The 17,267-nt window shown below is 45.6% G+C and overlaps 1 protein-coding gene across 1 annotated transcript in view; it reads left to right on the top strand.

The window, feature by feature from the left end:
- The window catches only part of LOC118420109 (neurochondrin-like), a 34,327-nt gene extending 17,079 nt beyond the window's left edge, over positions 1–17,248 (top strand). The window contains exons 12-20 of the mRNA XM_035826812.1: positions 989–1,126; positions 6,258–6,327; positions 6,432–6,506; positions 7,499–7,622; positions 7,946–8,017; positions 10,552–10,719; positions 11,033–11,131; positions 11,553–11,670; positions 15,397–17,248. Coding sequence (XP_035682705.1) covers positions 989–1,126; positions 6,258–6,327; positions 6,432–6,506; positions 7,499–7,622; positions 7,946–8,017; positions 10,552–10,719; positions 11,033–11,131; positions 11,553–11,670; positions 15,397–15,448 — 916 coding nt within the window. The 3' untranslated portion in view covers positions 15,449–17,248. The remainder of the gene's footprint in view (positions 1–988; positions 1,127–6,257; positions 6,328–6,431; positions 6,507–7,498; positions 7,623–7,945; positions 8,018–10,551; positions 10,720–11,032; positions 11,132–11,552; positions 11,671–15,396) is intronic.
- Positions 17,249–17,267: the final 19 nt, after the last annotated feature.

Below are 17,267 nucleotides of genomic sequence, written 5' to 3' on the forward strand. Positions count from 1 at the left end.
GTGTTTTGGGCTGCTTCACTTTACATAAGGGTGTTGCTGGGAGAGTCCATTCTTTCACGGGGGGGGGGGTATTTTTTAGAAATCAATCTTGGACTTGGGTGGTGATTCAGAAGTCATTTTTTTTTACCAGCAGTGTTTGGGGACTTTCAGATGTGGCTACCACTGAATGGACTGAATGGCTCACAGGGTGGAGTTCTTCAAATTCAATTTTGGAACGGCGTTGTTATGTACCCTCCGTTGCAGTCTTGGAAAGGGGCTGGTTTTCATTGGGGGGGGGGGGGGCTTTTTAATCTCGAGACCCAATCTGGAAATGTAATGTTTTCAGAACTGCTCTCAGATTGGTTTGAGGGAAATGTATTGAAGAAAAGGGATGAGACGGTACATTTATCTAGTCTGTTCTACTTTTAGGAACAAGGTGATTTTAATGTGTCTGCTTCCCTGCCCTCGTATGTCTCTCTTCTTATCTAGTGAAAGGGCGTGTTCTTGTCCATTATAGCTTTGATACAGACATGTACAGAAATATTATGAGTATGCAACAACAGGGGTGCCTATTAAGTTAAAGCTTTTTTATGAACTTTATGAGATGCTTTTTCATAAAATTCCCACAAATTTCATGAAATTCCTGCAAATGCTTTGGCAAGCCTGACCAAAAAGTGAAAGGAAGTCCAGTTGTATGTAGTATTTTCTACCTCAGAAATGAGTGGAACAGAATATTCTGTAAAAGTAATGTATTTAAGTATGCGGGGATTTAGTTTGGCATCAGTGGGACAATGGAATGTTGCGGTGGTATATATAGTTCGTCGTAGCGCCATCTTCTGTAGTCACAAACTGTAATGGCGAAATGTTCGCGATGGTTTTGAGTTTGCGGTGAAGCTGCCTGGCGAAAACTGCAAACATAAAACCACCACGAGCATTTCTGCATCAACAGTAAATTACAATACTTTAAGCTATACACGTTGTACATGTTTGCCCTAATGTGCACTTGTAGGAGCTTGTCCTTAGATGACCCTGAGGACCAGTCCAAAGTAGCCGCGGGGGTGTCCAGCCTGTCTGAGGGGATGGAGGAGTTGGACTTGCACACAGAACCAGGGAAGGAAAGATATCTCCCCAAGTCTGGGGTACTCAGGTATTGCTGGTTCACCTTTATCCGAGGGTAACCTATATAATCTTCCACAATCCCTCTCGATTCACATTGTCGAAAGCTTTTGTCAGATCGACAAATGTTGTGTAAAGATCCCTGTTCTGCTCTTGACACTTTTCTTGAAGCTGCCTCGCAGCAAATATCATGTCGGTTGTTCCTCGTCCTTTGCGGAAACCACACTGACTCTCAGGCAGGTGTGCATCCATGTGCTGGATGAGTCGGTCCAGGAGTACTCTAGCAAGAATTTTCCCTGCTATGACGAGTAAGGAAATTCCTCTGTGGTTATCACAGGACTGTCTGTTACCTTTCCTTTTGTAAAGGTGTACAATTGAGGCATCTTTAAATTCCTGCGGGATGTCATTTTTCTGCCACAGGGACTGAAATAGCTCTGTGAGTTTCTCCACCAAGACCGGTCCCCCTGCCTTGTATACTTCGGCTGGGATGGAGTCAGAGCCCGGTGCTTTGCCATTTGAGAGAAGATGAATTGCATGATGGACCTCCAGTTCAGTTGGAGGTTCATCCAGAGAGCTATTGACAGGTACTTGAGGCATGTCATTGATGATGTCATCATTAATGGAGGAGGGTTGATTTAGGACCTTTCTGAAGTGCTCAGCCCACCTTGCCAGGATTTTATCCTTGTCGGTCAGTAGGGTGGCACCATCTGCGGCTAGCAGTGGTGAAGTTCCAGAACGAGGAGGCCCATAGATGGCCTTCAAGGCATCGTAGAAGCACTTTGTGTTGTTCTGGTCTGCAAACTTCTGTATCTCGTCTGCCTTGCCACTGAGCCACGAGTCCTGCATTTCCCTCAACTTGGCCTGTAATCTGTTCTTGATGGCATTGTAGACTGCTTTCTTGGCAGCAGACTTGCTGTCTTGTTGGAGGGCTCTGTAGGCTTTTTGCTTCTCGTCAAGCAACCCCTGAATCTCCTCATCGTTTTCGTCAAACCAGTCCTGGTGCTTTCGTGACTGCTGACCTAGGTGAGAGAGTGCGGTGTTGTAGACCGCTTCTTTGAAAGCTGTCCAGTTTGCTTCTGCATCCTTTGCGGAGAGGTCCAGATCCCTCAGTTTGCTGTCAAGGTTTTCACTGAGTGTGCTCCGCACAGAGTCTTGCTTTAGCATGCTAGTGTTCAGTCTCTTGTTGGCTGGTTTGCCTTGTGGGCGGCGCTTGGGTTTCACGTGCATGTTAAGCTTTGACCGGATGAGCCTATGATCTGTCCAACAATCTGCACCACACATGGACTTTGTCACTCTGACATCCTGAATATCCCTTTTCCTGACAATGACATAATCGATGAGATGCCAATGTTTGCTGCGTGGGTGCATCCAGGACGTCTTGTTACGGTTTGGCTGGCGAAAGATTGTATTAGTTATGACAAGGTCATGGGTTGCACAGGTCCTCAGCAGTAGGTGACCATTACTGTTGCTTTTGCCTATACCATGTCTACCAAGGATCCCCTCCCATGTTTGGTAGTCTGAGCCAACCCTGGCGTTAAAATCACCAAGGATAACTAGCTTGTCTTCCTTCGGTACTTCTGTTATGAGAGCCTCTAAGTCTTCATAGAATTTGTCTTTGGTTTCCTCAGAATTAGTCATTGTTGGAGCGTAGGCGCTGATGAAGGTGGCCTGACATTTTCCTGTGACCGGGACTCGGAGAGTCATGAGCCTGTCATTTACACCTTTGGGTAGGCTTGTGAGCCTGTTGATCAAGTTTGACTTGATGGCAAAACCCACCCCAGCTTCACGGCGTTCCTCACTACTGCGCCCGCTCCAAAAGAATGTATAGCCGGCTTTGACTTCAGTCAGTTGCCCTTCATTTGCAAACCTAGTCTCACTAAGGGCTGCAATTTGGATATTGTATCTTTCAAGTTCCCTCGCGACTAGTGCTGTACGTCTCTCGGGTCGATCTACCCTGGAGCTGTCCATGAGCGTCCGCACATTCCATGTGCCTATGGTGAGTGGTCTCACCAGCGTTTTCTTCCTTGTGTGCTTACCGCTGTGTTGGGATACCCTCCTGCCACGGCGAGCAGGCCAGGGAAGGTGAAGCAGACTATGTTTAGGGCACCTTTTCTAGCCCCTTCCTCAGGCTATGGAGGTGAGCAGAGTGATCCTGAAGAGGGCTGCTCAGACGCCCAGGGGGCTGCCGAACTCCACTGCTGCTTCGGTCCAGTAGAGAGCGACCATATGGCCTGGGCCGCCTGTGTGGGGGTTTGTGACTACAGCTCCCAGTGCATCCTCACCTGCTGCTTCACCACTCTCCCCTCGCCACAGGACTTGGGATATGTAGGTTTAAGTGCACGTGATGTCTTGACTAGCGCGTGAATTTGATTTAAGTGAGGGAGAGTTGCACTTAGTCGTCAGCCTCACTCTCTCTTCCCGCTTCCCATCCGGTTCCAGTGGCAGGACACGCGTCGAGACGACTGGGGATGAGATGGGCGCAGTGGATGACCAGGACGCTTTCCATGCCTTGCCCTGCTCTTTAGCGCTCCACAACACTGTGCTGTCCCCGCTTTCCTGCCCGTTGGACCTCTTACATGTGGGTCTCATTCGCACCCTCCACCGAGTCCAGTCTTCGCATGCAGGGATAGGCATTCCCGCCGTCATTCACCGGAGGGTTTACGACCCAACCGGCTACCCTCTACCTGGTTCAGCCCGCCTGCCAAAGCGGTTGCCCGGGGTGTGGCCGCTGCGCATGCTACAGCTTCTGGGAGCCACAGGTGAGAGCTGGGTATCAGATGGGAGCCAAAGCAGGATGAGCTACCCAAACGGGCATGGCAGGCCCCCCTGCAGAGGTACTGACCCTACCTGACACCCCATACACCCCAAGATTATGGGAAAGTATGGCTGCCCTAGCAAATTCATCAGCATGGTGCGTCAATTCCATGACGGAATGCAGGCCAGAGTGCTGGATGCTGGCGACTCATCCGACGCGTTTGCAGTGACGAATGGAGTCAAGCAGGGCTGCGTTCTCGCCCCCACGCTCTTCAGCATGATGTTTACAGCCATGTTGTCAAATGCCTACGCTGACGATGACGACACAAACATCCCAATACGCTTCCGGACTGATGGCAGGCTCTTTAACCTGCAGAGGCTCAAGGCGAGGACGAAGGTCCAGGAGACGTCAGTGCGGGACTTCCTTTTCGCGGATGACAGCGCACTGAATGCTGCTTCAGAGGTGAAGATGCAGCAGAGCATGGACCGTTTCTCCATTGCCTCAGACAACTTTGGTCTGACAATAAGCACAAAGAAGACGGAGGTCCTGTACCAACCTGCACCACAAAAGCCCTACTTAGAACCAGTAATCACTGTCAACGGAGAAACTCTGAAAGCAGTTGAAAAGTTCAGGTACCTTGGTAGCACGCTGTCCAGATCTGCCAACATAGACAGTGAGGTAGATGCAAGAATTGCCCTGGCAAGCTCCTCCTTCGGCCGGCTACGTGCCTCAGTGTGGGAGAGGAGAGGCATCAGACTGTCCACGAAGCTGAAAGTGTACAAAGCAGTTGTACTACCGACCTTACTTTACGCCTGCGAGACATGGACTGTCTATGCACGCCATGCCAGAAAACTTCATCGCTTCCACATAAACTGTCTGAAAAAGTTGATGAAGATCACATGGCAAGACAAGATACCTGACACAGAAGTTCTCTCCCGGGCCAACATGTGGAGCATCCACACCTTGCTAAGGAGAGCCCAACTGAGATGGGCGGGCCACATGGTAAGAATGCCAGACACACGCCTACCCAAGAGACTCCTCTATGGTGAGCTTGCAGAAGGCAAGCGTGCGCAGGGGGGACAGAAAAAGCGATTCAAGGACACGCTAAAAGCCGCTCTAAAGGGCTTCAACATAGACACTCAGTCTTGGGAAGCATCAGCCCTTGACCGCTCTGCCTGGCGAAGCCACATCAACAGTGGCGCAACACTTCATGAACAGAACAGAATCGATGATGCTGTTAGAAAGCGAGCGTCCAGAGCCGTTCCCGCACCATCTACTACTACTTCAGCAACCCACCTGTGTCCTGTCTGTGGCAGAACCTTCAGAGCTCGTATTGGACTCATCAGCCACAGCAGGACTCACAAATCCTAACGAGACACGTGATGCCTTGGTCATCGTCGACGCCGACGGACGAACAAGACTCAGGTATTGCTGGTTCACCTTTATCCGAGGGTAACCTATATTTGTTGTTTGTAAGAAAAAAGTATTTAGAGATATGAAGTCAACAGACGGTGGTTTCAAATCGGAATATTTTTTAAATACTGCAAATTTGAAACCACTGTCCGCAGACTCAATGCTCCTAAATGTGCTGTTTTTTTAGACAACGGATAAAGGTCACCCCACGGATAAAGGTGAACTAACGTTATATGGCAGGGAAAATCTTACAAGTTTTTTTTTTTCCTTTACCCAAAAGAACAGCTGTTTTCATGATATTATGAATATTGATGATTGGAAGATCTCACTCATGAAACAACTGTTGCTTCATCAGACTCAATCAGTCTTTATCAAAATCCCACACCTGAAAATGATCTACTTTACATGAATGAAGGTTCGGCATCCAGGTAATAAGCAGTTCACGCTAGTTGACCTTTATTCGCGGGTGACCTATATCTGTTGTTTATTTTTAATATAGGATATTTAGGGATAACAAGTCGACAGACTGAGGTTTGAAATTGTAATATTTGTCAAATCATTAAGTTCGAAACCGCCGTCCAACCTGATAACCCTAATAGCCTGGCCTTTACAAACAACGGATATAGGTTACCCTGCGGATAAAGGTGAGCTAGCGTTACACACAAGCAGCTGGATATGGTTTTGGAAACGGTCAGACATTTCAGGTGTACCTTTCATCAGTGACACTGAGCAGATCCGTTGAAGAGCGGGTTTTACAGCCTAACCATGAATTGATATGCGAAAGATATCTAGTCGAAGACTTGTTTTCTTTTCTAACTATGAAGCAGTATGCAAAAAAAAGGAAGACAATTTTAGTAGTTTAAAGGAAACAAGCCAAGACGACGTCATACATGTGTGGTCACTTCAATCCAGCTGTTGTATCAGATGTGTTCTTAGTGATGTTGAAATAAACATTCATTCATCAATTCATTCCTTCCTTCCTTCTCCCTCCCAGCTTCCTGCTGCCCGGCCTGTGCCACCTGACGGCTGAAACCCGACCCCGAACCATCCTGATGCAGGCACAGGTGCACCAGGTGCTGGCCAGGTGTCTACAGCTGCACCTGTCCAGCTTCCTCAGCACCAAGGCACACCAGTCAGAGGTAAGTCACCTGCCCTACAGTAGGCACAGGTGCACCAGGTGCTGGCCAGGTGTCTACAGCTGCACCTGTCCAGCTTCCTCAGCACCAAGGCACACCAGTCAGAGGTAAGTCACCTGTCCCACAGTAGGCACAGGTGCACCAGGTGCTGGCCAGGTGTCTGCAGCTGCACCTGTCCAACTTCCTCAGCACTAAGGCACACCAGTCAGAGGTAAGTCACCTGTCCCACAGGTGCACCAGGTGCTGGCCAGGTGTCTACAGCTGCACCTGTCCCACTTCCTCAGCACTAAGGCACACCAGTCAGAGGTAAGTCACCTGTCCCACCTGTCCCACAGGTGCACCAGGTGCTGGCCAGGTGTCTACAGCTGCACCTGTCCCACAGTAGGCACAGGTGCACCAGGTGCTGGCCAGGTGTCTACAGCTGCACCTGTCCAGCTTCCTCAGCACTAAGGCACACCATCTGAGGTACATGAATCTTTCAATGCCGTTTGGTTAAAGGTGGAGGTACATGTAGTACCATACATGTAGCCTTTTGTGCCCTAAGGGACAGTGGGTCGTTATCCACTGTGCCAAGGGCATAGTATGCCTGCTGTAATTCCCCTTCTTGTCACTAGATGGCGCTGCGCACCGTGTGGGATCTTCCTGTGCCTGAGCCCTGTTAACCTGCTGTAATTCCCCCTGTTGTCTCCAGATGGAGCTGTGCACCCTGTTAACCTGCTGTAATTCCCCCTGTTGTCTCCAGATGGCGCTGTGCACCCTGTTAACCTGCTGTAATTCCCCCTGTTGTCTCCAGATGGAGCTGTGCACCCTGTTAACCTGCTGTAATTCCCCCTGTTGTCTCCAGATGGCGCTGCGCACCCTGTTAACCTGCTGTAATTCCCCCTGTTGTCTCCAGATGGAGCTGTGCACCCTGTTAACCTGCTGTAATTCCCCCTGTTGTCTCCAGATGGCGCTGCGCACCCTGTTAACCTGCTGTAATTCCCCCTGTTGTCTCCAGATGGAGCTGTGCACCCTGTTAACCTGCTGTAATTCCCCCTGTTGTCTCCAGATGGCGCTGCGCACCCTGTTAACCTGCTGTAATTCCCCCTGTTGTTTCCAGATGGCGCTGCGCACCCTGTGTGGGATCTTCCTGAATCTGCTGGTGCTCAGTCCAGAACAGGTGACCTCTGACCCCACCGTGGCGGGCCTGCTGCACAGGATCATGGGAGCAGTGCCACAGTTAGGCAAGTTTGTTTGTTTGTTTGTTCTGCAAAACTAGTTCGTATCCCTAAACACCCTCATTCTGAAAACAATGGATATATGTTACTCTGCAGATAAAGGTGAACTACATGTAGCATTACATTGAGGCTTAAAATCTTAAGAATGTCCTGAACATCTGAGTGGATATCGAAAGGCTACATTTGTACAGCTCTTTAGATTTACAGTTTTGAGTTGTGGCAGTCATGGCGTACCGGCGGAACTATGAGAGTTGATGTCACAGTGACCTCTGCAGTTCTCCTGCACATGTAAGTTTGTAACCCATGACCTTGACTCTGTGTGACCCCAGGTTGTCCGGAACACACCGTGCTGCTGGCCAACTTTGTGGTGCTGTGTCTCATGCAGGCCAGACATGTCACAGGTGAGGACAAATTCTCTTCCTACCCTCCCAACTCACCCTGTCCCCTCACCCTGTCCTCCTCACCCTGTCCTCCTCACCCTGTCCTCCTCACCCTGTCCTCCTCACCCTGTCCTCCTCACCCTGTCCTCCTCACCCTGTCCCCTCACCCTGTCCCTGAGCCTCATGCAGGCAACACATGTTACAGGTATGTCATCTGTAGTTCTTATCCCTACCTTACTCAATAACTCACTCTCTCCCTCCCAACCACCCTCCCTCCCTCTCTTTGGCCAACTTTGTCACTTTGTGGTGCTTTTTAGTTCTTTTCTCGTCCCTTCCTCTCTCTCTCCCTCCCTCTCTCCCTCCCTCCCTTTGGTCAACTTTGTCACTTTATGGTTCTGTGTCTTATGCAGACAAGACACGTCACAGGTAGGGTCATCTGTAGTTCTTATCCCTCGCTCCATATCTCCCTCCCTTTGGCCTACTTTGTCAGTTTGTGGTTCTGTGTCTCATGCAAGCAATGTTACTCTTTCCTGCAAAGATTAATGTCCTCCAATAACACTATTGTCAAACGCTTACTGTCTTCAGACTTGTTATACAGAAACACGTTCTTTCGGAACTGTTACGGCTTACTGTACATATAGAAGTTTTTTAATGTATATGTATGTATCTTTTGTGTAACTATGGGTTTCTTTTTAACCTGAAATAAAGAATAAAGAAAAAAGAACATGTCACAGGTGGGGACATCTGTAGTTCTTATTACTCACTCACTCTCTCTCTCTAAAGTGGTACGGCCATCTATACTAGCCAAAACTATCATGCAGGGAACCTTTCAGGCATGGAAAAAAAGGGGTAGGTGGAAAGAGAATGGACAGGCAAAACTTGACAGTAAGTGAAATATTGAGAAGAACAGAGAACCAAGAGGAATGGAGAAACCTGGATATCAGATCTTCTGTGGTGCCCCGACGGTCAAAATGATAAACTGAGAGAGAGATGAGATGAGATGATACGAGAATGAAGTAAACTCGTCCTGTATGACATCAGCTCCACTTTAACTGTCTCCTGCCCCATATATGAGCTACAAATGTACGACCTAAGCTTTAGCTTTAGCCCCATATATGGTACAGCTGTAGGAGCAATTCTCCCTCCCGTCGTAAATCCTGACGACCTTTTCAGTCGTCTCTGAGTCACGCGAAGATTTCTCGCCCGTGTGAAAATGTAATGTCTGCGATGCATCACGATGTCTAAACTAGTTTGTGAGTCGGGCCATTGCAAGGCAACTGTCGGTATCCCAGGTATTAAACAAAAACTATGTTGAACTATAACATGTAGACAGAATCTCAGGAGAAAGTTTGTACCTTCAACAGGTGCACATGGCTGTGAGGAGTGGATATAGTCAGAGTCAAATCTTCCTCCAAGCCCTTTTATTTGTTAAAAAAATCAATGCCTGGGAACCCAGTAAATGAACTGGTTTATCTTCATCCTGGAGTATGTCACAGTTACTGTAAATGCAGAAATGTTCGCGGTTTTTGCGATGACCACTTCACCGCTAACTTTAATCCACTGCGAACATTTTCTATTATGGTATTAGACTGCAGTCTATGGTGTTACCGCAAACTTAAATCCACCGCAAAAAGTCCTTTTTCCCACTACCGCGAAATTAAATCCCCGCGAACTTAAATGCATTTACAGTTACTGTCTGTACAGCCCGGCCCTATTCAGTGTGTGACTCAGGATTCATCTTATATAATGTTGACGAGTGATGTTTTCAAGTATTGGGTGAGTCACCACATTACCAGCTCAGTGTGAGTCAGATGAAGTGTGCTCTTTTTTCACCCATGACGGGTAAACCACAGCATTGCAGCATTTAGCTAAATGTTCTGACACGAGTGTTGTTTTTGGCGCTGACAACCAAGGGTCAAATGCATCATAAAGAGGTTCTATCCCACCCTCTGTTCATCATCTGATACAAGATTTATATGGATAGTTTTAAACACCTGCATGGGGTTGGACATGCGGGTTGGGTGTGGTAGGATGTTGGTGTGTTCCATGGTACAATAAAGATACAGAATGTCCCTATTAAACATTCCATCATTTTCATGTATGTCATACCTGTTGTTTTCTATGGAGCAACACAGATAGAAAACATCTCTAAATACATTGTACATGTAACGTTATGCCTGTACGTACTGTCCCTGTCTCAGTACCAGGTCATGTCTCGCCCCTCCGGCAGCTTTATTGTCCTTGTCCTATTTCTGCCTCCATCCATCCTCGTCTGCTTTCTGTGGCACAGTTTTACTTAACAACCTCCAGTCTCCAATCTATCATGTCTTAGAAATCAGGTCTTAATCACGTCTTAGGTTCCTGACCTTGTCTTAGATCATGTCTTAGAGGTCACGTCTTAATCACATCTTGTGTGGCTCTTGTCTTTGTCTTTAATCATGTCTTGTAGGTCACATCTTAATAATGTCTTGTGAAGCTCCTCACTTTGTCTTAGATCTTGTCATGTCTCTCTACACAGAATTTTCTTCTTAAGACTCTGTTGTTGTTCCTTAAAGACCTGCAGGAGACGGAAGTGACCAGACAGTTCTTCAGCACTGCAGTGGAGTTCCTGGGCGGGGCGTACCATGTCACCCGCGGGGGTGAGCAGCAGCACTTGTCAGTCTCGCCTGCGTACACCCCCCACTGGGATAGTATCTCCGAACTATGGTTCCTGGGCATGCAAGGTGGGAACTTTCACTGGCCAGACTTGATGGGCAATTATATGGTCCCAAGTATGCAAATTAGACAGTCTTCAATGTTGGTAATTACAATGAAGAACTCACATTCAAATTACACAGTGTTGGTATGTTACAAAATATAATAATATATCATTACAGAATGACAATATGCAAATTTGGCAGTATTTTGTGATGATACACAATATGATAGTATTGTAAACTAATAAATCATAGAATTGATGCTTTGTTGCTGCATATTATCCATACAGAACAGTTAATATCAAGCGCAAGCCTGACCGGAAATGTTTTCCCATTCCAGCTCTGGTGTCGTGTATTCCCCAGTTGCCATGGTTACCTGGGATCTTCCTAGAAACCGGCCTGTTGAAGAATGTTGTTGCCCTGTTACAGGACATCCCAGGTAACGTTTGTGTATACTGAGCAAATCCCTCGCCTTGTGGCTGTATGAATCACATCTGTTGCTGTAGCACATGTGTTGACCATATTTGGGAATAAGTCAGGACTACATGTAGGTTTGACTTCTGTTGAAACGATTCCTGCATTATCCCGCAAAGTAAAGACAATGACAAAGCAATGCCAACTCCACTGCACATATTCTGACTTTGTAGCTTTAGATTTTTGTGTTTGGTGAAAATTTGATTAATATACGATTTGATTGTCAAGCATAACATTAACATTGTTACGCACAAGTTTAACTGTATGATACAGGTCACTACTGAGTGTCATTCAAAGCAGCTAAGGAAAATTTCTGCATTTTTAGAGTTTTACTATCATTTAATATCTAAAATGTAACAGTCACATGTGCATTGTCTTTTTGACAGGAGGGGAATTTGACCTTGACACAGTTGACCTCTACCAGAACATGGTGGTGGAAGTTGCAAAGCATGATGGGAGATGTCAGCAGTGGCTGCAGCAGAATGGAGGCTTGGAAGTTGCAAGGTCAGTTCAATGTCATTAAACCATAAGATGGATGAAAATTTATGTTGCAGTCTTCTAATGTGTCCGGTACTGTACAGGCATTCAAGTTTGTGGGGGTTCAATTTCATAGTTGGGAGAAAATGGAGTTTTTTGTTGTTTTTTAGTTCACGATATAAAGTCACATACTGTATAGTCAGAGAAACACTATTGCCTTAAAGTTTATAGTTACCACAAAAATTACATTAAAACAGTATTCAGCGTTCTCTGATGAGACACTAAAGCTACATGTATAGCTGCAAACTTTAAGCAAAACCATGGCTAACATGAAACCCATTCATGATCCTCGGTAAGGACTGTCAGATACTAATTGAACTAACTTATCGGCACCCTGCGGACAGAGTGGACAGGTTTACAGCTTATCGAACCGACTCCCAATAACGGTGACGTCTGGAACCGCAGGACTGGTGGGGGAATGTTGGGTCAACAACCTCCTACCATACTCTGCAGAGTCAATTACTTTCTTCTCTAGCCCGACGTATGATACTGACAAGAGTTGGGCGAAAATTAGGATTTACATGGCCGATACATACTCATTTTCACAACATTTTAATGTTTTTTTTAGGAAGGTCACCAAAACTCCTTTTATTTACCAACTCGATGAAACTATTCACGGATGTCGGACAGGATTTATCCGGGTTTTAATTCTGAACCTTAAGTTGTGTCAACCAGATTTCATTTTCCATTCGCTGCATATCAGATTATCTTACAATCCTAAATTGAGAAAACTTGAAAAGTATTTACTGAATAATGTTGTTCTAATCATTCAGAATAAACAAAGATCATTGATTATTCTTGTTGATTGCCACGTTCAGAAGTCAGAGTTGAGACAGAATTAGAATTAGTTCGTAATCAAGCTGTAAATTATGACGTAATTATTTTCTGTCAAGTTTCATAACACATTTGCTTCATTATGTGACAATTACTTAAATCATAAAAGGCAGATGAAACATTGCAATAACATTAGCTTGAAACCTCAGACATGGAAATTTTCCTCAAAATTGTAGGTTTATTTCGTGTATAGTTGGTATTGATACAAAGTCTTGATACAGCAGAACGTTGGGATTTGTTCTGTCCTGTTGTCAGTCTCAGCTATAGGAGTGTACATGTAGTTTACATGTTTGTTTGTTTGTTTGTTTGTTTGTTTGTTTGTTGTGACTCCACTCAACTTAGTGTAACGATTAGACTAGTCTAAGAGTGTTTGGCCCTTAGCCAAGCGGAGAGTAGACATCTGGTAGTGAGCATTCCCCAGAGTTGTGGTGAAACGTCACGTTTTGTCAAGATTTCTAGAAACAACAGACGATGAACCAAAGAGTGGAAAGTAAATTGAATGTTCCCCTCAGTTCAGAACAGAGAGTGGATAGAGTGAGGGTTCCTCATCTTTGTAATGAAAAGTCAGATCTTGTCAGGGTTTAACTTATCAGAAGCAACTTTTGATGAAGTGGAGAATGGACGGTAGTGTTCCCCAGAGTTGTGGGTAAATGTCACATCTTGCCAGGGTTCTAAGAAACAATAGACGCTGCACCAATAGTGTATGGTAGTGAGTGTTCCCAGAGTTGTCACGAAAAGTCGGATTTTATGTCGGGTTATGAGAAGCAATGTTTGATGAAGTGGAGAATGGACGGTAGTGTTCCCCAGAGTTGTGGGTAAATGTCACATCTTGTCAGGGTTATAACAAACAAAAGACGCTGCACCAATAGTGTATGGTAGTGAGTGTTCCCAGAGTTGTCACGAAAAGTCGGATTTTATGTCGGGTTATGAGAAGCAATGTTTGATGAAGTGGAGAATGGACGGTAGTGTTCCCCAGAGTTGTAGGTAAATGTCACATCTTGCCAGGGTTCTAAGAAACAATAGACGCTGCACCAATAGTGTATGGTAGTGAGTGTTCCCAGAGTTGTCACGAAAAGTCAGATCTTGTCAGGGTTATAAGACACAACAATGAGCCAGAGAGTTGTTAGGGAGTGTTCGCCAGAGTTCTAGTGAAACTTCAGATCTAGTTATGGTTATAAGAGACAATAGACTGTGAGCCAATAGTGTATATTAGAGAGTGTTCCCCAGAACTTTAGTTTCAAAACGTCAGATCTTGTTATGGTTATAATAAACAATGGACGATGCACCAAGACTGTGAGAGTTCCCCAGAGTTGTAGGTAAATGTCACATCTTGTGAAGGTTCGAACAAACAACTTTGGGTGAACCAAGAATGGATGGTAGTGTGTGTTCCCCAGAGCTGTAGTAAAAGTATGCGTTATTTATTGTTATTGTGTTGTTTTTATGTATGCGCATGTGCCCAGGATTGCCTGAAAAACAGGTCAACGCTGACCTGAGATGTATTCCTGGTAAAATAAATAAACTGAAACTGAAACTGAAAACGTCACATCTCGTCAGCTCTACTCCTGGCACCAGCGGTTAGGGATGAGTCAGGGGGTGGGACTCGATGAACCTAAGAATTAATGGTAGTGAGAGTTCCTAAAATTGTGTTGAAACGTCGGATCTCGTCAGGGTTATGAGAAATAACTTTTGATGAACGGAGAGTGTGAGTGTTCGCCATAGTTGTCATGAAATGTCAGATCTTGTAAAGGTTCTAACATTGAGCAACTTTGGGTGAACCGAGACTGGATGGTAGTGTTCCCCAGAGCTGTGTTGAAACGTCAGATCTTGTCAGCCCTCCCTCCTGGCACCAGCAGTAAGCGATGAGTCAGGCGATGGGACTTGACTTGTATTTCCTGCCGCGGGGATTTCTCCATCACGACTCGTGCCACTCTCATTTCTCACGGCCCCGCCCGCGGTGATACCGCGGCGTAATGGGCCCGCGGGGACGCGCGACGCGGGCCTCTCCCGCTGATGGGGGCATTATCGGAACGATCGGGTCAAGTTCCTGCAGACGTGCGCGCATAATTGATGGGGTCCCGCGGATCGGAGCGCCCCGCGCGGCTTTCTCGCGATTAAACCGACACCAGGGGAATTGGGATGGCACAAAGTTGGGGAAAGTGCTTCAAGTCGTCTTAGTTTCAGGGAAAGTGCTTCAAGTCATCTTACATGTAGTTTCAGGGAAAGTGCTTCAAGTCGTCTTTGTTTCAGGGAAAGTGCTTCAAGTCGTCTTTGTTTTAGGGAAAGTTCTTCAAGTCGTCTTAGTAAGACAAACAAAAGGTTGAGGCTGTTAAAAGAAAGTTTTCTACATCTAGGAAAACTGAAACCGTAAAGTTTGACATTTAAGATCTCTCAGACAGCTGTTTTTATCGCTTTTCTTCAGTTTATATCCTCTCCATTTTGAGAGTGTCACTTATCTTGACTTGACTTATCTTAGTTTGTGTAATAACCTTTCTTGTTACATTTTTTGTGCAGATTTGTTTTACAGATGCATTCTAGGGAATGATTGTGTTTTGTTTTGTGTGTTTCCATGTCAGACAGCTTGTCCAGCCTTATTTCAGTGTGTTTCTTGTACTTTTTGTTGTGAAGACTTGTCCTTGTACAGAATGTTTTTGTGTGATTCTAAGATGATTTTGTGTGAGTTGTGAGTGAGGATGTAAAAATCCCTGTTCAGGTGTGTTTTATGATTTAAAGATGATTCTGTATAATTGTGAGTGAGGATATAAAAATCCCTGTACAGGTCTGTTTCATGATTTAAAGATGATTTTATGTGAATTGTGAGTGAGGATGTAACCCGTCTCACGTCTCTCCGTGCCTCCGCAGGTCCCTGGGGATGGAGGAGCTTCTCCAGTGTCTCCTGTCAGCCCAGTCCTGAGTTCCGGGAACAATGCCCTTCTCTAGCAGGCTTTTTTCCGGGAAAATGAAACATTGTGGAGCTTTTAGAGCGCCTGCCTCCGTCTCATCTCCTGCGATGGAAGATTGGACCGTAACCCGATTAGCATCGAGCGAGCTGCAGCCGGCAGAATCACCGTATAATGCAATTATAGATTTTCAATCATCGACCGTAATTTTGTGCCTGCACTTTGGAGGCACAGGGGAAATCGGGGAGAGAACCCAGAGGTTTTACGCCGAACAGAAACGCTTTTCTGCACTTCGGAGGAAAGTTTGCGGCGGGGGCGACGCTCGCAGGAACTTTGGGGTGGCGTGTGATTGGGCCGCGGCGTCTGGCACGGGGAACGGAAACGGAATGTCGGCCGAGATGACATCATGAGATTTCCCGCGAGGAGCGAGCTGTTGTTCATCTTTACTCGCAGAGATATATTTTTTTTTTGTTCTCTGAACAGCAGAAGAAGATGGAATGATAAACATGTACTTTATACGCATCACAAAGAAAATACAGAAGAACATTGTTTATAGCTTTAATTGTTGGTGGCAGGTGGGAAAATGTTCAGAGGTTTAAGTAAATATATGCTATTTTTGTATCTGAGGCTTTGTGGAAAGCACTGCGAAGCTCTATTCTATGGGAATTTTCTTCGTTAAGTTGGAAATTTCATTTGCGGACGTCACAGACTTGTTAATGTGCCTATCCTCCAGCCCTGCCCTCCAGGTTTCAATTGCAGGCCTAAAAATTCCAGCGGAATCGAATCTTCTGACCAAAATTCCATTATTTCATTCCGCTGACAGGAGGACCAATTACCATTACCCCCCTCTCAGCAGCCGGCTTGTTTTCACTTGTAATGTTAAGTAAAGACATTCTGCCCCTTAATGTTGTTTGGATACTTAACGTCGTTACCGGCTATTTAAGCCCCGAACATTAAATTGTGCAGCGGTTCGAGCAGGATGAATGTCCTGAGATGATGCGGTTATCTGTGGGGAGGGGGGAATCCTTGTCTAGTCTGGCTTCAACCATAGTTTCAGACATCTTACTATTCTTTCTAAGGTATTGACCAAGAACAAGACTATGTTAGAAAACGGGGGGAAAATGTTAGGCCTAGATATTAAATTGTGTAGTGGTACAAGTGGGGATGAGAGTCCTGGAATGCTATCTTTGGGGAAAGAATAATCCTTGTCAGTTCTGGCTCCAACTGTAGTTACAGGCGTCTTACCATTCCTTTTATCGTAAGGTTTTCAGAGAGCCTATGTTTGGCACACCACATTTGTGTTGAGGCAGGTTTATGACTTGATCACATCCTTGTTGCAGATGCAGATGTTGCATCCAGACTTCAGCTGGCTAATGGTCATGGCTATATACATTGTATGTAGGTCCTTTTCAGCATTTCTGACAAGCTTTGCTAAAAGTCTGTGGACAGGCGTCAATGTCTGCACAAATTCAGCTCCTTGTGAAAGAAGTGGTTGCCATGTGTCCTTTTTGGCTGTTCCATCAAAGCCTCGCCGAAAATCCTTCCACAAAAGCGTAAGATTAATATTTGATATAGTTTTAAAAGCACTCTTTTTTATGTTGAGCAATACGAATGTGGAAATGGAGCGAGATGTATTCTTATTAATTACCTTTGTAACAATTAAACATTTACAATACAGGAGAGGGTAACGGCAGTACGTGTATTCAGTCTGTTTATTGACTGGGTAGCTTCTTACTTTGCTATGTTGATCAACAACAAGAGTAACATCCACAATAAATATATCAGCAAGTGGTAATAAATAATGGAATAAATCATGCAATTTCCTGAAACTGT

The sequence above is a fragment of the Branchiostoma floridae genome, chromosome 7 (genome assembly GCF_000003815.2).
Source record: "Branchiostoma floridae strain S238N-H82 chromosome 7, Bfl_VNyyK, whole genome shotgun sequence".
Taxonomy (NCBI): domain Eukaryota; kingdom Metazoa; phylum Chordata; class Leptocardii; order Amphioxiformes; family Branchiostomatidae; genus Branchiostoma; species Branchiostoma floridae.